This window comes from Denticeps clupeoides, chromosome 2 (genome assembly GCF_900700375.1).
Source record: "Denticeps clupeoides chromosome 2, fDenClu1.1, whole genome shotgun sequence".
NCBI lineage: Eukaryota > Metazoa > Chordata > Actinopteri > Clupeiformes > Denticipitidae > Denticeps > Denticeps clupeoides.
The window spans coordinates 36,031,559-36,053,079 of record NC_041708.1 but is presented as its reverse complement, the minus strand read 5'-3'; the positions used below and the strand labels follow the sequence as shown (position 1 = coordinate 36,053,079).

Here is a 21,521-nt window from a genome sequence, read left to right as displayed (position 1 = left end):
AAATGAACCTCAAACATCGCCACCAACGTGACCGTCGTATTGCGGAATATATTATTTGATAATGTTTTTGTTTTGGATTTGAGTGCTTTGCTTCCATTACTGTAAAATGTGTTTCCGTTTAAAAGAGGCGAGGCTGGCAACAAGGAGAGCTCTAGCGCTGCGGTGCTGTGAGAGTAAAAATAAAATCATACGCGCATCGAGCGCCTGCCAAGTTATTCCTGGCAGCTGTGCAGGGACTATCCGAACAACCTGTTCTTTAATGAAGCTCTGGAAACGTCCATCGCGACCAGTCACGAATAATATTGAGTAATACTGCAAAGGTCTAACATACTCCTTCTGCTCTGAATGTTGAGAGCAAGTGATAATGATTCATGCCTTATTAACATATTGGGGTTATTGATATATCCAATCAGAATTCCACACTTAATATTATAACAATGCAATGACGTCACAGTAGCACACAATTGTCCATGAAGTTAGTTGTTTTAATTACATCTATAACTTACATATGTGTCCATTTACATACTTGACCCTTTGTAGACTATCAGAATTGGTTTGCTGTGAATGTTTGACAGTCTGAGTCTGCCAATAACCTTTACCAAAAGAAGCAATTCAGATAAATCCACCACATTTATTATCCAAAGTATACAGGGGGCATGACAAACACACATGCATTACAAAATGTTAAAATGTTGTGCTATTTCAGAAAGTTAAAAAGAGTGTTTTTTCTTCTCTGGCAACACATCTACCAGACATGAGCCACATTCCCAGGAATTACTTTACTGATCCTGCCACACAGATGACTCCTGCTGAACGCGGCTGTACAGGTGCCTGCTTGGCACTACCGCCTTACCCAGTCACACACAGCAAGTGCACGCAGACAAGGAATCAGGAGCTTGCGGTCGATCCGATTCCTAACATTACGTCCCCAAAAGTCCCTCTCCGGCGTGCTTGGCCGAGCCTCGTCTCCATTCTCTCTTTGCTAGGAAACACAGGCATCTGTGAGGCTGAGTGGGCATCCACGGCGCTGCCAAATCGCCTGTTAACAGAGACCACACAATAAAAGGCAGCGGACTATCAACGTTTGGAGAAAGCACACAGACAAAGCAGGTCCACTTTGTTCCAATTCCACGCCTGACCCTACTTGATGGAGTATCCAGACTATGTACACAAGCCAGGCTGTTCTGTGCTCATAGGAGAGAGAGAGAGAGAGCGCACAAGTGCAGGTGGGAGGGACAGAGGAGTGTGTGAGGTGTGTTGGGAAGGTCCACATGCCAAAAAAGCTGGTGACAAGATTGGGTGTTGAAGTATGTCCTCTTTGAACTCTGCATGACCCCTTTGCTCCAGATACATAACCTTTACTGCATTATGTAACCAACAAGGACCTAAGGATCCCAATGCTGTTCACTGAGCAACAGTTTTCCCATCTGAGGACATTTTGCTCTCTTATTATAAAACATCTCACTGCATGAATACTTAGAAGACTAAATGGTGCAAAGGAATCTCAATGTGCTTCAATAAATTATTAGTCTAAATGGCGTGCACACTTATGCAACCAGATTATAGCACACTTATTATAGTTTATTCAAACAAACAGATTGTTTTTCAAATTGAAAAGTCACATTGCATCCTAGGATAGTCAGATTAATCCAAAAAATATTCACAATACACAATATATGGTGGAATACTCTGAACTGATACTCTGAATACTGGGCTGAAGGGTTGATGAAATTTTCTAATTATATCACAATAACAAATTATTTTTGTTCAAATTAGAATTCCATTAGAATATGTATTGTTTTGCGTGCACAGTACTGTAACATGAGTTGAACAGTATTGTACAGGGTGGGTGTTTGGACATGACACAAAGATGCTGTATATCTGATGCTTTCACCACCTAGTGTTACGTCCTGGTATTTTTGGTGTTTCTGTTTTGTGTGTTGTGTTTGCAGGTGCCTGGTGATTGTAAATTCAGCCCACCTGTTTCTGCTGTGGGACAGACAGAATAAAAGGAGCCTCAGTCTCCTTTTTCGGGGCTGCGCTTGCCATGCCATCCACCCCGCCCGCCTCCCTACCATTTCCCTTTGACATCACTTCCGGTTTCCGCAACTTGTTGTAATTCGTTTTGTATGTATTTCTTCTTTATTTATATATTTATTTTTTAATAAAATACTTGTTAAAATTCTCTGTTTCGTCTTAGTAGGTTTACGTTTTTGTCCATTCTTTTGTTATGGGCTGGAGCCCCTAGCCCGGCTCATAACACTAGTGATTCGCTTGCTTTATTGCAAGTACAATACATAGTGATTGACTAAATCAGGGGTGTCAAACTCGTGTCAGTAGTTTGTGTGTTATCAGCACGTTGCACCGCCGGTCCATAATAATAGATCTATTTAAATTGATCTTGCGTGATTTGACACATGTGGACTAGATAGACAGAAAATAAGGTGATTCACAAAGTCGGATTTTGTTTTTATATTTTTTAATAAAATCTGCACACATAATTGCATCTTAGTACGTTAAAATATAAAAGTATATATAGAAGTTTTCTTCTGACAAAAAAAAAATTAAAATCAAGAAAACAATAAGCGGTTTTCTCTTTGTCAACAGAAGGCAAATGAAAGAAAGACAACATTTCATAACTTCCCAAATAAACAAGGCCTCAAAGTGGGTTGCCACGGGAACTGTATGGGACTGTATCTGTGTGCTCAGCCAAAAAGGCAAAAACAAAGGACAATAGTAATAAACAATAATAAAGGCCGCACAGGCGTGGCAAGGAAAAGTACGCAAAATAACTGCATGTAAATCAGAACGCATCCATGTCAGGGCGACAGTAACTCTGCCTCATAGTTCTACAGACCAGCTGGTCACTGTGGCGACAATAATCACCAGCCCCCAGGTGAGTACCATGAGCGTCCCTGTACCACGTGACCACAGCGAGGTCACGCCCAGGCGGCGCATCAGCAACTCATACCTCAAGTCTCATGCATAAAAAAAACAAACAAATAAAGACATTTAAAATGGGAGACCGGGGAACAGCTGTTTTTGATGCTGTTTTTTCTTGCCTTTCTCCAATCATTCATTATATTTGGCACAAACTAGTTTTTGGTTGTGGCATGAACTTATGCCACAATTCCATGACAATGTTGTCCATCCAGCAAGAATGTGCTCATTTAGACAAGATCTTCTTAATGTGCTCGACTTCCATCTGAAACAGAAAAAAAAACACACAATATAGAAGAAATGTCTGGCACCTAATAACAGACGACAAAACTCTTTCAATACACACTTTACAATCAAACTTGTTGGACAAACACAAAAAGGTCCTGACCGTTCCTGACAAATCCCTACAACAAAACACATTCTGTAAAACACAGCAGCAGGGCACTGGGTCCACAATGGCTCTCCAACCACTGCCATTACGACCAACTTTAATATGCAGTAGTGTATGCTTATGTATCAATTACTGACACACAGCAGCCAAGAAAATGAACAATGTCACGGCCAACTGACGTACCACTAGATGGAGCCAGAGTACGAGCATTTCATACCTGCAGTGACAGACGGATTTTCTTCTCCTCATCCAGCTCACTCACCAGCTGCTTAATCTCTTGCCTGGCAAAAAGACAGAAACACACAGATACGATCGGAGACGCAAATAACTGCATGTATTGCTTCTACTAAAAAATGCACAACATAAGATAAAAAAAATACTGCTGAAAAAAGAAATGGTTCATTTGGATGCTTTGCATATGTATGCCCCGGGCAAATCCACATCCCACAGTTTGAATACCGCAAGTTTTAAGATTACGTCTGGTTGCAAATTATGGATTTACTAATGGACCTGGATCACAGTTAACCCGGTAGATGCTGCAGGTAGGAGAATACAAAGTTCTACCATTCCCCCTCCCATGTTGCTTGTCTACCTGTGCTGGCTCTTCATCAGCTCCACAGTTCCTCGCAGTTCTTTCAGCTGAGCCCGCAGTTCCTCCAGGGTGACATGACCCGACTCCCCTTTGGCCCGGGACTCTGGGGAGGGTGAGTGGGGTCGAACGCTAGCACCACTCGGATGCCCTGGGTGCAGCTGGGCTCCACTGCCACTGGAAGACGAGGACAGTACTGAGGGCTTGGGTGGGAGGGATGACTTGGTGTCATGGGTCTGAAAGAGATTTCCAAGTTTTAACATGTCAGTTAATGATTCCCTGGTACGCCTTGTGTTTTTGGACCCCGTGGTCCTCCCTGAATGGATTTATGGGCCTAACAAGGCATGGGCAAATACATTGTACAGACATACAGTGACCGTGACATCACTGCAACTGTCTCGAGAGTGATGTGATTCAATTTAGGCCTAAATATGGCAAACCTGATCTACTACGATATTTAATGTGGAATGCAGCCAGAAACACAGGATAATAATTAGAGTACAACCTTGGAAAGAACAGTGCATTTTTCACACTTTCTTTATGATGAACCTCAGATGTGCATATCTGCAACCGCAAGGATCCTTACAGAATGGCATATTGATGTCTCCAATATTTTTAAAATATAATTCACTCATGCCATGTTAGGAACTTTGTCTACAGGTGTGCATGCATGGGTGGGTATATAGGTTGGTCAGAGGGGTACAACATTTACACACAGGTGTGGAGGTAGGGGAGGGGGCTTACGGTCAAGACAGGCACTGGCTTAGGTATCTTCCTGGAGTTGTCATAAACTCTGGAAGGGACTGAGTCGTGCTCCTCCTTTGCCTTCTCCTTCTCTCTCCTCTCCTCCTCTGGGGAGGGGGAATCGAGGAGGTCAGGACTGGAGAGAGAGGACTGAAGGGGGAGGGAGGTGGAGAAGAAACCAGGCTGGTCAAAGGGTGCCCAAAGAAAAACAGAACTTAAAAGGAAAATTTTATCTTCATGCAATTTCCTTTTTGTGTTGCACTAATGGGTTTCTATGAAGTAATTATGATAAATTCCACATTTTTTCCCCACCTTTAAATAGAAATTCAATTAGAAAATGTATATTAAAATGTATCAATTATATATTTGTAATAAGTATAAAGTATATTTTATGCTCATCTACATTAAAATTAATGTACTTACAGTACTGAACAACTTAACAATCTAACCATTTTGTCCTCAATGGAGTAAATCAGAATATTGTTAATCTTTTGTTAAATGTGTTTGGTAAGATGTGCATTAGGGTGGTGTGCAATGTTTCCGTGGTGTCAAAGCCATATGATGCGGTCATCCACTGCTTTTGTTGTACTGTACGGAGAACATGTCCCATGATGCAGAGATGTTCAATGACATTGTGCAAGATGACTGTACTCTAAGCTGAAGGGCAATATGTCTGAATATTAGCAAAAACTTTCTGTGTACATTTTGAGGCCAATTTATTAAACCGTTCAGAACACATTTGTTTCTGAACTCTAAAATATGGACAGAAAAGGTGACAGACATTCGTGGCGAGCCACACATATCATGTTCTGGCATGTGTGTACCATGTTTTATACATGGTGTACATTTTTGCATGATCATGCATGATGAAAGTTACTACAGAATAATTGTATGCATGTTTGTGGGGGTGCCGTTGCGGTGGGGGTGTTGGGACTCACAGATGTGAAGAGCTGTGATCTCGGACGGCGGTCGGTCACACGTGGTCTGCTTGCAGTCGGGTGGTTGAGTTTTTCTGTGGACGACACGATGGAGTCGAAGTCTTCCACATCTGCATTCGTCACACCAGCAAAAGACACCGGACAACATGCATATGTGTCAACATCACATTACATGAATAAAGATAGAAAACGAAAAAATGTAACACTCAACCACAACATTTACAAAACACCACGTGAAGAAAAACACATGGGAATTGGATATGGGAATTTGAGCGAGGTACGGTACGGAAAAAAAAAAAAATTAAGGTGGCAACCGGCAAACTAAACTGCTGCGGGATGCGGAATCTCCCTCCTCATTGGCACAAAGGCTCACCAAAATCATTGGGTCTGTCAATGGAAGATCGATCAGCTGTTAAACCACTTCCTTCTGACTTAGGGCTGTCAGACCTGCACATAAACCAGAGAGAGCAGAGGTCTGGGTTCATATCTGGGGCCTTCACCGAATTCAGCACTGTAAACAACAGCCACCAGAAATGTACACTCTGACTATGGGCTGCATTGTAATGGTGATATGCAGGGTGCAAAGAAATCTTAGTTCAGGGGGCACGTTCAAAAATGTCACATCAAGTACATACTGTGTACACCTTCTGCATTATTGTAAATATTTTTTACTTTGGGGGTTTTCACCATCTATTCATTCCATTCTTGTGAGACGATGTCATGAGGCAATTTCTTTATTGGTGATCAAAGGTCAAAGTTCACTGTGACCTCATGTATACCTCAATTAATACCACAAGAGAATGTCTCATTTCCATTCAGAGAATATGGAGGTTGAAGGCTAAGGTCTCAAGTGAACATGACATGTCAGGAATATCTCTGGAGTCCATGTTCACACTTTCTTCTTTCTTCAAGGTCGCTGACGGTTATGAACTGCAGCAGGGCACGGTTGTCTAAAACTGAAAGGGTTTGCAGTTTTGTGTCTGGCAATAGTGACCTCCTGAGCTAAGATCCATTTCCTCCATGCACAACACCATTACATGGGACAGAAAGCAGCCCGGTTTTTTACAATGATGTACTGGTCATAGAGCTCACAGGATGCTGGGTGCCACTGGTCTCTCTGGTCTCTCGGGCCGTTTCTGCGGTATAGAGGAGGGCCGGCCCAGGGAGTTGGTGTTTTTGGGGGGCAGAGGCTTCTTTGGGGGAACAGCAGGGAGAGCGGGCTTTTGAAGCTCCCCAGCCTTCGACTCTCCATCACCTACTGAACACATCACCAGCGTTACTGACAACCAACAGCACGTTTAGCAATGTCACCTCTTGTGTTAGGAAGGCAGTGGCAGAAGACGAGCGGGTTAAGATGGGTTAAAAGCGGGAGGTTTACACGCTCACATGGTGAGAGAAGATTAATGTGTTTACAACCATGTTCTCACACATATAAAAAGCAGAGTGGCCTGCTAAAGGAGGAAGGACAAGTAGGCCGGCCCGGAAAATTAAACTCACAGCGAGCAGAAGCAAACACAGCAAACAAGCTAGGAGAAATCCAGAACAGGCCGAAGCGAAGCAGAAGCAGGCCATCAGGGGTCTGCGGTACGCTAAGGGATGCCCGGTAACGGCCAATAAAGCAGCACTAGGCGAAGCGCTGCCAGTACCTTTCTCCTCTGTTCTCTGTGGTAGAGATTCGGGTCGCTCGGGAGGAACCTTTTTAAGTTCAGCCTTTTTGTCTGCAGATCAGTAGAGTCACACAGTGAGGTCCAAAACCAAGACCGACATGAGAATGCAGTGCTTCTAAATGAGTTCATGCTCTGGGAGATTTGGCTCTGCCCATCACTTATGTAGACAACAGAAGTCATGGGAGCGAAATGGGATCATGAGTACAAAACTAAAAATCTAACAGCCATTCTAGAGACACTCTTTTGTCTCCCTGCTGAATGTGAAATCATGTGGGAGAGAGAGACACATATAAGATGCAGTTGGGGCTCTGCTACACACAAACACGCATTCACTAAATGCCCCAATGTTCGGCCTCCTCACCACAAGGGGCAGCAAAAGAAGCGTGAAGAGGCAAGAACATACACTGTCGTATGTCACCCAATCAGACCACAATAGGACGTAGAGAAAATATATGACCAAAAGAAAGTGAATGATGGGTGATAAAAGGAACGAAGTAAGGTCATGTAAAGTGTATGTAGAGGAGGATGAAGAGTGCTCCACCTGTGATTTGTTTGGTAGCCGGTGCAGCTGGAGGGGGTGGCTTCTTTGGCCGCTGTGAACATGAAGAATATGTAATTAACAGTATGAGCCTGAGTCCTACGGTGGAAGAGCTGGTCCTATCAAAGACAACTGACATCATTTTTTATTATGGCATCTGAAAATTCCAAAGACAAAAATGCATCACTATTAAAATTAAGGGAATTAGGTCATCTAATTAATTTATTTTCCAGCTACTACTGTCACTGTAACTATAGTTAAAAGAACAGATCAGCATGTGCTCAATAAAAAAAAAAAAAGTTTGTTTATCCCACCAGCAGTCACTGCTTGCCTCCATTCCTTTAATGGGACATTGGCATCTCACTTATTGAAACCAGATGTAATGCATTCTGAGTCACATTTGCAGAATAGTCTGAATGACCCTAACTGCTCATCAGTAATTGTTGTTTGAAATGCTGAAATATTACAAATGTTTTCTGCTGCTGAATAAGCAGCAATGCCATTCAGCACCTTGCCCGGGGGTTTGACGTATATATATCGACTAGGTGTTAAAATCTTTTGAGGACAGCACAGCATGGCAAATTTCCTCGGAAGGGGGTGCCCTCGTGGTTTTCTTCTGGCGGCGCTCAGCCTGCAGCATGACGCATCGTCAGTTGTGTACCCCAGGGTCATTGTGTTTCAGCCTTTTATCAAAATGCACCCTCGCCCAAGGACGGCTTGCCACGGGCTGATCAGACCTGGGTGTGTGCCATGCTGGAGGCTCTATGACCAGCTGCCTCAGCCACAACCAATGACAGCTTCTTATGGCAGAATCTGAAAGCTGCTTGTTAAGTCCTTGTGAAGCTCCTTGAAACCTCAGCTCCACAATAAAGACTCGTTGACAGGGTTTGGACTAGGGCTGAATGATATATCAAAATCGAACCTAAATCACTCTCTGAAAAAAGTGATTTTCTAAATTCCCCATCGATTAATGTCAGGGTTGCTGCGGGAAGGCACCTGCACAGACATGCTGGGTCGGCTGGAGCAAGTTAGTGAGTGAGAGAAGAGAGGCAGCTGCAGCGACAGCACGGTGGGGAGAACGGCGAATGCACTGAGTGCGCCGCTGCAGTGTACGCTGCAATACCAGGTATTATCTGATTTTAATCCACCTGCATTTCCCAGTCTCGGGTTGCATGCAGTGATTGCATTGTGAAATACTACGAAATGTGTCCTCTGCTTGTAACCATCCCCCTGGGTGAGCAGTGGGCAGCCATGACATGCGTCTTTCCAATTTGGTCTAATAAAAAGAAATAAAGAACGTTCTCTAGATTAAAGAATCTCTAAAAAAAGTAAGGGTGCAGGATCATAGAAACAGATATAAAAAACGCTTAAACTGCAAAAAAAAACATAACCATAACATAACGACCTTGCAAACAATCTTACACGCATATGACTTGTGTTTGCACCTGGGAGATGAGCATATCTCAGTTCCCATTAACCATCTTAACATGCTATAGTTCCAGCTTCTGCAAAAAAGAAAATGTTAAACATCTCACCTCTTTCTCCACCTCGGGGACAAACAGCTTCACAAAGTTGTCAGGGAAGACCCCTTGCTTGCCATTCAGCTCCCCCAACCACCATCCGGCATCTGCACAATCCTAAATCACAACCAAACACACACCATTCGACAGACAGACAGACAGCACAGAACATTTCATTTCCTCTGTTCCTAGTCACGTTCTTCACAGATTGCGGGGGCTTAATGCACCTTGCAAAAGCACGAGCAAGAAAAGCCAATTCCTTAAAAATACGTCAGTAGAAATGCCTATGAAAGGCACAAGGGACACAAAGCACACAAAGTTACACACTAAGTGTACTCCTCTTTTTGAGTACAGGATGCCCTAGGCAGCATTTGTGTGAGTGACTATTTGTGAAACTGTCATTATTACACATTCATTATATGCAATCAACCAAACCTAATGTGAGAAATATCTGCAAACATATAGGCTAAATACATGTGACATTGATTATGTGTATGTTGCATTTTCAGCTTGAATTGACCAAGGAACTACTCGATGCCACATATGCGGTGGCAGAGATTACGCCTGCAGACATTTCCTGTTTTTGCCGCTTTGCTGCAAAAGTGGAAAAAAAACATTAAAAATAAATTAATTGTTTGGTATTGATGTGCTATTAAAACAATGGAGAGGTTTTGCACAAATGGACCTGAAGATGTGGATATATGAAATGGTACTTTAACAGTAGAAAATAAAAGTTTTCTCTTACAGCTTGCAGACAGTGTGGTTTTGTTTGGTATTTAGGTGTCATGTGTGGGGTTAAAAAAAAAAAAAAAAAAAAAGTACGTCCGGTCTCTTCAAACCTCACCTTGCTGACGATTGCTACAATCTCGCCTTCTTTAATTGAAAGCTCATCCTCGTTTTGGGCTTCATACTGGAATATCACCTTACAGTACTCCTTCGCTAAAACAGAAGGAGACAGAAAAGACAAAATATATTTTTTCCCCCCATTTTGTTTAAATGTCTCATTGTTACAATCGTCACCCACTAACCTTTGACCTTGTTGTCTGGCTCTGTCTTCATGGTTTCTGTGGCAACGGGTGGGGTAGATTTTTTCGCCGTTAGCTGTGGAAATGGGTAATTTTTTTATTTTTATTTTAAGCTGAACTCTGTGCCCAGTGCACACAGATCTGCTCTGATTTCTGGTGTGTGTATGTATGTCAACAGTGTGTGTGTGTGTGTCAATGCCACACTGTGTGTCTCGCAGCCCCTTCCTGTAGGAAAGCCGCTCTCATTCCACAAACACTACACAGGGATCCATTCCAGCGTAGGACACAACAGCCCCTTTAACACCCATCTCACACACACACACACACACACACACACACACACACACACTGCTCAGTTCACTCATGAAGGAGCAGTCCCAAAAACTCGTTCTCTTGCTTGTAGCAGTCGTGGAGGAGACACAGTAATGAGAGCCATGTGCTTTCAGAACGTCACAAGAACACAAGCGCAACATCTGAAACACATCTGGATCCTCGAACCCTGAGGGTGACACGCTGCTGAGCCCTTCTTGTCCCCCATAATCGCCCCCAGCAGTGACCTTCATCAGTCAAATGGGACAACTACACTTCCCATAATGCCATTCATTGCATCATCGTCCATGCCACATCGAACACTGCTTGACCTAAAAAGCTCTTCATTCAAACAGCAGAGTCTAAAACCGCCATGCGGTGCTGAAAAGACCAGACATAAAACCCCACACGACTCAAAAATGAATGGCAAACAAGGGACAAGAATAGATTAAAATATAGATCGATTTTTTTTTACCTGTTTCTCCTCCGCACAAGCCGCTTGTTCTAATTTTCCAGGCTAGCACTCAAGCACAGAGGTCTCGACGCAGCTGCGAGTGTGTGTGTGTGTGTGTGTGTGCGCGCGTCCCTGTGTGTGTATGTGTGTGTGTACGCATGCTTGTCAAGGCGGCGGCGGCAGCAGCAGCAGCAGCACCTCGGTGTTGTTCGTTCCCTCTGAGTCACACGGCCGTCTGTGGGGCTCACTTCTGCTTTACAGCCAGCCTCAGGAGGCGGCAGGATGGGAGGGTGGGGGCGAGGGGCGTGGCGTCCCGCGGGCGTGCTACATTTCCGACAGCAGCTAATAGATGCATGGGATTAATGCATCAGTCGCTAAAAATCCAGGGCGTTTGTAGCGGTGCAGATACAGGCTGGCCTGCTCAGTGTGTGTGTGTGTGTGTGTGTGTTAAGAGTATTTTGGACATTTTACACCATCACACAGTGGCAGAGCTTCCACACATAGGAGAGGTGACATGGAATGAAGACCCCCTGAGAAGAGCTTCCAGGCACACACACTTCCTTCCTGAGTAACTTTTAATCACCCCTCCAACCTCCCCACAACACACACAGGATACAGGAAGCGGAGCAGCCAATCAAATGTCTAACCCACTGCAACGTTAAGACAAGCGCGGCTAAAAACCTGGGTGCCATGGTTACACGGTTACGTTGCATTTCACTTGTAAATAAGAGGCTGTGAGGGGGGAGGGTGTTAAAGGGAGCGAAAAAGTGATGAAGGCATGGAAGGAGAGAGAATTAACTGGCACAATTAACTGGCACAACAAAGTCAGTTCATTAGTGACAAGCACTTTCCTAATGAGGACCGGCAAAATTATCACACTTTCCCTGCTTTGTGAGGCATATTATATAAATACTCTCTCTCTCTCTCTCTCTCTCTCACACACACACACACACACACACAAAACTGGAGGTCGTGACATCTCTCCTCTACCTCATTAATATGCATGCATTTGCCCCCACTGCCCTTCAAAAACCCTCAAATATGCACAAAAATAGTGCACTCATCTCCAATAAGTATGCAGAAGACATCGTTTCCATGGCACACAAATATGTGCCAGCAGCATGCACACACCCGAGCACATCCAGACAGACAAAGAGCAGGAACTGACGTCTCACTCCCTCACACACACACTCTGACAATGCAAAACTCCAACGCATCACAAGACCCATGCTTTTCCAAGAAAATCTCCCAGCCTTCCAGCAATTTCTGGAACATCGCACGCACATATAGTTCCATTTTACACTAGACAACAGCAAAATGTAGCTGTGCATGTACACAGTCACATTTAAACATCAGCACCTTCCTGGAAAGTTCTAATTATTGCATATATGAGCCTATGGTATTAATTTGGGTTTGGTTCATTTTCGCTATGTTTTGTGCGTAAAAAGAATGCGCAGGTTAATTTCTTGTGCTTATCTGGTAGGTCTGTTCAAAAAAGCATTTTTGATAGACAGTTGTCGTTTGGCTGTGGTTTTACATTAACAAATGTGAAACTTTTAAGAAAAGTTGTGTTATTTGACCTCTGAATGTATTTAACTTTCGTGCCTGAACAGAACAGTAACAGACAGTCAGGAACGTGTATCGTTTCATGTCTGAACATTTAGCAGGGCTCTAGAATGTGACCTAATTTCTCAAATGGTGCGGTAGGCGGCCAACATGACTGTACCAACGCGCTTCGCGCACGTTGCGAGTTTCTTTTTTTTATGTCATTTTTTTATGGTCAAAGTTTTGGTCTTCCACACTTCCGACTTTGCTTTCATTGCCAGTGCCACCAGAATGTCATCGCCAGATGCTAGCATCTGTTTCACCTCCTCAGCATCCATTTTTGCTGATTTCATTTTCATTTCAAAATCAGGTCAGTGAAACACTTTAAGCCCCAACACATGTCCAGTAAGTTATGTTTCTTGTAGAATTGTGCTTCAAATAACTTTATGTTAACCATATTGTTAGTGAACCTGTTGAAATGTGAACCTGTAAAACGGTGTTGTTAGGTGCACCATATTTCAATGGCATTGCATTTAACTTTGTCCTGGGACACCTAAGAAAAAAGTTAGGCACACTGGTGCAACCAGTGCAGAAAGTTAGTCTAGAGCTCATTTAACCTTGTATAGTCAGGTTGATATACCAGACATCACTGGTTTTCGCCCATTGGTGCTTACAGCTTAACAGCCTCTGGTGCTACAATAACGTCTGAGGTTCCAGGACCACAGGAGAAGACATGATCTCCACGGCGATCACCAGAGCCATTAAGTATAATGCGGAACTGTAACAATCTCTGCCTGAAATATTTTAGGAAATTAATACTTTTGCTTTTTATCCTGTACTCCTGGTGCACATCCTCAGAAATTAAGTGGTGTCACAACAGAAAAGGCTCAGTTACGTCGTCTGTGACCTTTGAAACAGTTTTTCTTTAGTTTGGTGGGATCATCATAAGACACCACAAACGACTGGACTGGACTACATCACATAGTGCTAACGCAGTGTGCATTTGCAAAGAGCAAAGTTGAACTATTCCTAAACAAACAATACTATATTGTGGAAAAATCAGGAGTGAGGGTTAAACCTGCTACAATGGTACCTGATCAAGGGACAGGATACATTAGGCAGCAAATAAACACAATTGTGTTTGAGCAACTTGACAAGAACCAAAGTGTAGCTACAAAATCTGAAAAACATTCATGCTGGTTTCAGCAGAAAGTTGTTGTGTATGGGGCTCTGTAGCGTGCCCATGATGACCAGCGTCTGGCACCAGGGTGCACTACAGTAAGAAGGCAGTGTTATGCACTGCAGCTGACAAGTTTAAGTCTCCACCTTTGTAAAGTTCACATGCAGTCATGTGAAAGTTTCCTTCTGCCGCCATAAAGCATGTAAACTAAATAAATTATCCATCGAACCACCCTCTGTAGGGCTTGCCTGTAATCCCAGGGATCAGCACCATGCAGGACCCAACAACAACTACACTACATAACACACAACTCTAATACACTCCAGCACTTTCAATCACTTCTGGATTCAATCCCCCCCCCAGAATTTTGCAGAAATTTTACACATTTGCACACCTTCACCCTACCTGTTACACATATTTTATAAACATAAATTTGTAATATGTGGTTATGTTTGCAATATTGAGGTCAATAGCAGTCGCAAAAGCATTTCACTGCATATCATACCATGTATGACTGTGTACGTGACAAATAAAATTTGAATTTGATTATCCAAATTATCCATGTGTGTGTGTGTCCCCTACAGGGGCCAGTCGCAACACCCTGTGCCCAATATTCCAGCATGGGCTCCGACACCCACAATCCTGTTTACAATTAAGTCGCTATTATGGACAGTGAATTATGGAGAGAGAATTATGCCCTCTAGTGGAATCATTCAGCAATGTGAGATTGCCGCAAACAACTAAATACACAACATAGCTGATTACCTTCAACAACGAGTGTTAAAATGTATTTAGATCTCTGGCATTTTCATTTCAAAGACAGTCAAATAGTTAGACAAATATACTCATTGTACTCACCTTCTCCTGCTCAGAGTCCACATCCATTGAGCGTGGGCGGAGCTTGATGGGCTGGTCTTTAAAAATGTCCCCAAATCCGAAACCGCGGACCTTCTTGGGCTGGATCTCAGAGCCGGAGGCCGCACTGCCCGCATCGGAGCGAACACTGCCCGAGTCTCCACCATCACTCTCTGAGCCGGTGCTGTCCTTCGCACCTGCACAGAACACAAGGAACGTGTTACAGTACACAACCCCCTGCATAAACACATCCAGTTCATACCACATTTTATCAACTAGCACAACATGTAGCATGGTAACGTGTCTGCAGAGTGAACAGCAGTGGGGAAGCTGTGCTCAGTCTGAGGACATTGGAGGTGTTATTTCCTATAGACACAGACTGAGGCCTGATCCAGCTGCAGAGTGGAGAGCTTATTCCCAGCAGGTCCAACTTCATTACAAGCTTCTGAGGGATGACAGTATTGAATGCTGGGCTGAAGTCAAAAAACAGCATTCTGCTGTTTGTCCTGGTCGTGCCCGGGGAGCAGTGTGTGGGGACAATGCTTTGCACCTCAGTAGCACCTTGGCGCCAATCTTCTGATCACGGGACAACTTCCTTAACAACTGGGCCACCACTGTCCCTTTGTTTAGAGCCTCCGCAGATCCACACAATCACTCACTGGATGCCTTGCTCAAAATGTTTTACATGACATTATGTATGCATAATTTAATTTTAGGTGTGTGTGTTATACAATCCTGGGTCTCCAAACAATGTACAGTATCCCTCACACATCCGTTTCTACTCTGCTAACCAACACCCCTTAGATACGGTCCAGCCATCCACACTGGGCCCCACTCCCGCAGACTACTCAACCCCACTCAAATCCAGCACTGTGTGTCTGAATACACTGCTAAAACTTTCAAGAAGGTTTTTGTTCAAATAGATGCAGTCGTATCAGATAACATGCTCGGTCACATCCAGTTGATTTAATTCAATGAGCATTCCTGGCATTGTTGGGTCAATAGCCTTTTCAGTCAAACTTTGTTGGGTTATAACCTTATATGGCTAACTTACTAGGGCTACCCACTAGTGCGTTACCTAGTGGGTAACACACTCGCCTATGAACCAGAAGACCCAGGTTCAAATCCCACTTACTACCATTGTGTCCCTGAGCAAGACACTTAACCCCGAGTGTCTCCAGGGGGGGGACTGTCCCTGTAACTACTGATTGTAAGTCGCCTATCCCGCAAAATGGGCTAGCATGCCACCAAGCCAAGAGGCAGTTTGTACAAACTCTTCATCAAACAAACATTTCATTGTGCTTGCAGTGTATCACAATGACAAAACAATCGCTTTCACTTCACTTTCATAGTCATAGCCCCCAAAACTGGGACTGAGCACCCCTCTCTGTAACTGGATACTGGATTGGACTGGAGACAGATCTGGCCATCCAAATTGGCGACAGCACCCTGCCTGAACAACACCAAGTTCCTGCGAGTCCACATCTCAGACGACTTCACCTGGACAAGCAACACCACTTCAATCAACAAAAGGGCCCGGCATGGTCTCCACTTCCTGAGACGCCCGAAGCGGGCCAACCTTTGGCCGCCAATCCTCACCATGTTCTACAGGGGTATCATCAAGAGCGTCCTGACCAGCTGCATCTCTGTGTGGTTTGGCAACTGCCGAGCAAATCGGTCTGCAAACATCATGGTGAGAGTTTCACCCCCCGCTGCAGGACATCCTCCACAAGCGCTGCTTCAGGAAGGCCTCCTGCATCGTGCTTGACCCTTCACACCCCTCACGTGGAATGTTTACGCTCCTCCCATCCGGCAGACGCTACCGAAGCACAGGGGCTAAATCCACCAGGGTCCATGATCCGGTTTTCCCCACAAGCCATCAGACTCCTTCCCACACCCACCCAGACTGTGAAACTGACTTTGTTGCATTTTACTCATGTTAAACATCTCTGCTCCATAATGTATTTGCTGTTTATTAGTTACATTTTCATGCTGCCCTGAAATAATGCCTCAGAAAACTGCTTATGACAACTTCATCATTTTGATCTGTTTAATACTGCACGTACCCTGACTTTCTTTTTGGTACTTCTAGTGTTTTAAAGTTATGGCTTGTGTGTGTGTGTGCATGTATTTATTCAGTTTCTTTTGCTACTGTGTTAACTGGAGCCATAACACCTTGTCTCTACATGATACTCATGTATATACTCTACAGTATATAGCAGAGATGACACTAAAGTTTACTTCGACTTTTGACCTGGACATTATCAGGGGCATTACTAGAACAATCAATTAAGAAAGAATATCCAGAGCGACTTACAATCAGTAGTTACACGGACAGTCCCCCCCCTGGAGCAACATGGGGTTAAGTGTCTTGCTCAGGGACACAATGGTTAGTAAGTGGGACTTGAACCTGGGTCTTCTGGTTCATAGGTGAGTGTGTTACCCACTAGGCTACTACAACCCAAGAATATGCTGGTGTGATAATATATAATGGCAATGCGGTACATATTTTCTCTTCACACAGCCCCTTCCCACGTTGGTCTTGTGAACTCGAGGGTATAAACCACCAAATACCAACTGTAGCAACACAGGTGAAGTGAGGAGATGCGATGACTCACTGGTCCTGGTGCTGCGGGTGTCCTCCTGTGGGGTCGATGGGTCTTCAGGGACAGGAAACTCCTTAGTGAAGTTGGAAGGAAACATCCCAGTCTTGCCGTTCAAATAGCCCTCCCACCAGCCCTCTTCCACCTACACACCGGCCAAAAACGAGCAAACGAAAATATTCACTAATCGTATCACACGGACTACATTCTGTATATATCTTCACATACACCCACCTCAGCCAAGACCTCAATAACGTCTCCGATCTTGAGCTCCAGCTCATCCTCATTCTGAGGCAGGTAGCTGAAGGCAGCCATGCACCGTCTCTTGCGAATATTATCCCCTGCGTGCGCACACACAATCACAAAACCTTTCAACGCTGCTATGCTTTTCTGACTGATGTGGCGGTAATAAGTACATCATCCACTAGGTGTCGCCCTTTCTTAACTATTAGTCCCATGAGAAGTTGTGAGTCATGATCTACCATCATCTCTTAGCTGCAGCTGAAATGAGGCCTGCTCTGCACTTGGAGGCTCATGGCCCATTTGGCTGCTGTTGTGATTGGCTGAGTGGAAGGTTTCATATCAAAATGACTGCAAAATGGAAAAACTGAGCAGACAAGAAGAAGAAGAAGGAGAAGAAGAAGAAGAAAAAAAATAAAAAAAAAATCCCCACCGCAGGCCATACAGAAGGCCCCACACACTTTCCAACCACTTCCCAAAAATCTATTATTTACATTTAAGGCATTTGGCAGACGCCCTTATCCAGAGTGGCTTACAACAGAGCAACTTACAACAGATACTACCCATACTGGTGCTAACCACAAGGAAGCACACATCACATTTTTTCTGAAAAACGTTTGATGTAAACACATCATACAAAGATATTACAAGCATTTACATCTTGCCAGAAATGAAAAAATATCTGAAAGTATTGAAGGTGTGATACATATATATTTAGATCAGAATAAAGGTGCAGAATACAAGAAATACAATATATTGCACTGAACTATAAGACAGGTTCTGTTATATCAGGCAAGGGCTGAATGATTGCTAAATTACTCCTCGATAAAGGAAAATGTACATCCCTGTGCCCAGCAGTCATTCAGCAAGAATTCTTATCCACCCAGATAATAGCACAAAACATCTAACTCTCTTTCTCACTCCATTAAGTGTGCACACACACACACACACACACACACACACACTAATTCACATAAACTCCACTAGGTCCTTGAACATCCATTGAGAAGATAGAAACTAGATTTTAAACTTGCCATAACTGGCTGATGAGACAATGAGAAAGATTTAATTAAATGTGACACACATACACAGTAGAGGAGTGGAACACAGGGGACTATAGAGATTTGTAGCTTTAATCCTGAAGGCTGAATGCGGCAACAAACCTAAATTGTAAGTAATTTCTCTCTCTCTCTCTGTCTCTCTCTCATTCTCTCTACAGTTTTTGTGTTGGTGTTCAAATTACTGAGATTGATGCCTGGGAATATGGGAAGACGTCTGGGAATAGATCAGAAGAATGCCTGATTTACAGCTATGTGTGAATGCCAGATATTTAGCTCGTGCGTGTATGCATGAGTCTTCTAAATCTAAAAATACATAATAATAATAATAATTATAATAAAATGCTGGTCTCGCAGTGTCTGTTGTATATTACAAAATGCCCATTTAATGGTCGTGCCACCCATCCCTGTGTTTGTCTCTGGGATATTCCGCACCAACGTCACCCGTTCTCACACAGCCGTGGTGCACTCGCCAATTCAAACTGGAATTTCACACCAATTACATCAACAGAGGAGGCAAGAGCGTGTCTCCATTTAAAAAGTGCCGTAGGTAACTCAGAGAGGCCACAAACAACTGCAGCCTTTGTGTGCGGTCACTGCCGGATGGTGGTTGACAGGGGCGATTGTCCTCCGCTGACACGCGCTTTGTTACCTTTCTTTCTGAGGCTAGGTTCCGAGCCAGGGCTGGCACTGCCATTGGACAGGTCTGCCTTGGGGCCCGATGGCATCTGGGTCCCCTGGCCCGCCTCTTTCTTCACCTCTTTCTTAAGCTCCTGCAGAAACAGAGAAATTAAAAAAAAAATCAAAGAAATGTCCATTTATTATATAAAAACACAAAATGCTTGGATCTTATTGGCCCATGGGCGTTTATTTCACTGTGACCATTATGCTCTAGACTCTAAATGCTTCTGACCAAGGTGTAAAAAAGGCCCTAATCATTTTCAAGACTAAAAAAATCAGCTCTTTTGTGTGTGGTGTAAAAGGAAGCATATCGAACCATTAATGGGGTGTTTTTATTACATTTATTTCAACCCCATTTTCTGTGTGTAACCTTGGCAACAATGACAATTTTTATCCGGTGCCCTTTTTTTTTTTTTTTTTTTACCCCTCTGCTCCATGGAAATCACTGATAAGTGATGGTCGCCACAGCAGATAGGCTGTTTGTTTTAGGCCGAGAGATGAGACAGGAGGTACCCAAATGAGCGGGGACAGCCATTCGACAAGGTGAAGCCTGCTGCTGCGAATTTACACAGGGAAGCGCCAGTCAGACCTTAAATTAAATAGTTCAGGAAAAAAAGAAGACAGTCAATGGTTGCCAGACAGCTGTTAAAAGAGTGAGGCAGATGGGGGGAGGTGTGTTTCAGAATTACAAACCACCAAGGTTCAGACCACCAACACATACCGAGAAGATGTTTAATTTAAGGTTATGCGCACAATGACAAATAAATAAAATGATGTGATCCTGTCCAGATAGAGGACGTCACAAGGTATCTAATGGTCTCAGACAGGGCGGTCTGGACACCCTACCTCCATTTAACTACAAAAATGTGGAACCATACGACTGTAATAAATAGAATAGACTAGAAAATAGAATCCTTGTGAGTCTATTTATGGGTCTACTTGTGGGATCCTTTATTAGTCTCACAAGTGGGACATTTACATTGTCACAGCAGAAAGTGGACAGTAAAAGATGTAGCAGTAGCAAAAAACAAACAGCTGCTCTGTGATTCAGTCCTGTTTGTTCCAATTTATCCTGATCGTGCGCAACTTATGTATGCATAAATGTTTGCCTTCTATGCCACGTCCTGGTTGGGTCCTTACCCCGTTATGTGGAACAAGGGAAGCCACCACAACTGCAGTTTTTGTATATTGCAAAAAATTTAACAGCACAAGTCAGTTTGCGTGACCTCTGACGCCATTTTTGTCATATTCCCTCAGTTTACTTGCTTATGTGACATTAGACAAAAGTGAATTATATTGTTATTCAAAGAGAGTGGAAGCAATAAGTCAGACTGGGATTTAACTAAACTGAACAGAGCGAGATCATGCATATAAGACACACACACACACACACATCTATATACATTCAGAACCCAAAACCACAAGGGATTAAATATGCAAGTGTACAGCAAGTATGCAATGTACAGAAATATGTCCAATTTCTGTCAGCTACCTTGTTTGTTTGATGTTTTTTCTGTGGCGTAATAGGCCAACTAGAAAAAGCACAATACTCACATGCTGAAATCTCTACATATCATAACAGACATCAGTCAATAAATCAATTTCCATCCCATGTTTATACACAGGGAAATGGACCGATTGAATAGCCAAGTTGTTAATGGCCTGGGGTGGTACAATCAACATGACCGAAAGTGGGGTAGAAAACATTTGTTGTCTCAGTGTTATAAGGACAGATTTTCCTCTACGTTAACTCACCATCACCTTCTTGAGCTACAACGTGGTACTATGAGACAGGCTGTAGCTTTGCTACACAGTATATAATATAAAGATGTTTAAAGTGTTATCATCACGTTCATGGGTCTTGTTGTAACTGAAACATTGTAGGACGAGAACAAAACATTTTTTTCAGGTTGTGACCCACTTTAGAGTCATGACCCACCACTGCTCTAAAGTCACATGGTAAAACCGACAGAAAGAGACCATGGTGAGGTTGGTACAGTGGTAGTAGTCTAGTGTCCACCATTGTGTCCCTGAGCAAGACACTTAACCCTAAGTTGCTCCAGGGGGGGACTGTAACTACTGATTGTAAGTCACTCTGGATAAGGGCGTCTGGTGAATGCTGTAAATGTAAATGGTACGATATGCCTAATCTCAAATTTTCTAACTAGGTACTTTATAGTATTTTCATCATGAATTTTTTTATTTTTATAAATCTGTTAGAAACTTTATTTAATCATGACTTTA

General features: G+C 43.4%; 1 protein-coding gene and 1 long non-coding RNA gene across 11 annotated transcripts in view; both read right to left on the bottom strand.

The window, feature by feature from the left end:
• Positions 1 to 617: 617 nt before the first annotated feature.
• Positions 618 to 1,191, bottom strand: LOC114774182 (uncharacterized). The gene is made up of 2 exons (XR_003744747.1): positions 1,145 to 1,191; positions 618 to 1,039 (listed from the first exon to the last, which is right to left on the bottom strand). It is a non-coding gene; the product is annotated as an uncharacterized LOC114774182 (long non-coding RNA).
• Positions 1,192 to 2,462: 1,271 nt separating this feature from the next.
• The window catches only part of sh3kbp1 (SH3-domain kinase binding protein 1), a 41,090-nt gene continuing 22,031 nt past the window's right edge, over positions 2,463 to 21,521 (bottom strand). The window contains exons 3-18 of one of the 10 annotated variants that reach the window (XM_028967778.1): positions 19,249 to 19,369; positions 17,533 to 17,639; positions 17,314 to 17,443; positions 14,699 to 14,892; positions 10,356 to 10,428; positions 10,172 to 10,266; positions 9,343 to 9,444; positions 7,811 to 7,862; positions 7,249 to 7,320; positions 6,695 to 6,860; positions 5,976 to 6,049; positions 5,603 to 5,676; positions 4,665 to 4,814; positions 3,924 to 4,156; positions 3,549 to 3,612; positions 2,463 to 3,205 (exon numbers count right to left, since the gene is read on the bottom strand). In XM_028967778.1, the coding sequence (XP_028823611.1) occupies positions 3,167 to 3,205; positions 3,549 to 3,612; positions 3,924 to 4,156; positions 4,665 to 4,814; positions 5,603 to 5,676; positions 5,976 to 6,049; positions 6,695 to 6,860; positions 7,249 to 7,320; positions 7,811 to 7,862; positions 9,343 to 9,444; positions 10,172 to 10,266; positions 10,356 to 10,428; positions 14,699 to 14,892; positions 17,314 to 17,443; positions 17,533 to 17,639; positions 19,249 to 19,369 (1,746 nt within the window). In that variant the 3' untranslated portion in view covers positions 2,463 to 3,166. Of the gene's footprint in view, positions 3,206 to 3,548; positions 3,613 to 3,923; positions 4,157 to 4,664; positions 4,815 to 5,602; positions 5,713 to 5,975; positions 6,050 to 6,694; positions 6,861 to 7,248; positions 7,321 to 7,810; positions 7,863 to 9,342; positions 9,445 to 10,171; positions 10,267 to 10,355; positions 10,429 to 14,698; positions 14,893 to 17,313; positions 17,444 to 17,532; positions 17,640 to 19,248; positions 19,370 to 21,521 lie in introns of all 10 variants that reach the window. The other 9 variants (XM_028967776.1, XM_028967777.1, XM_028967781.1 and 6 more) reach the window with 9 other exon arrangements.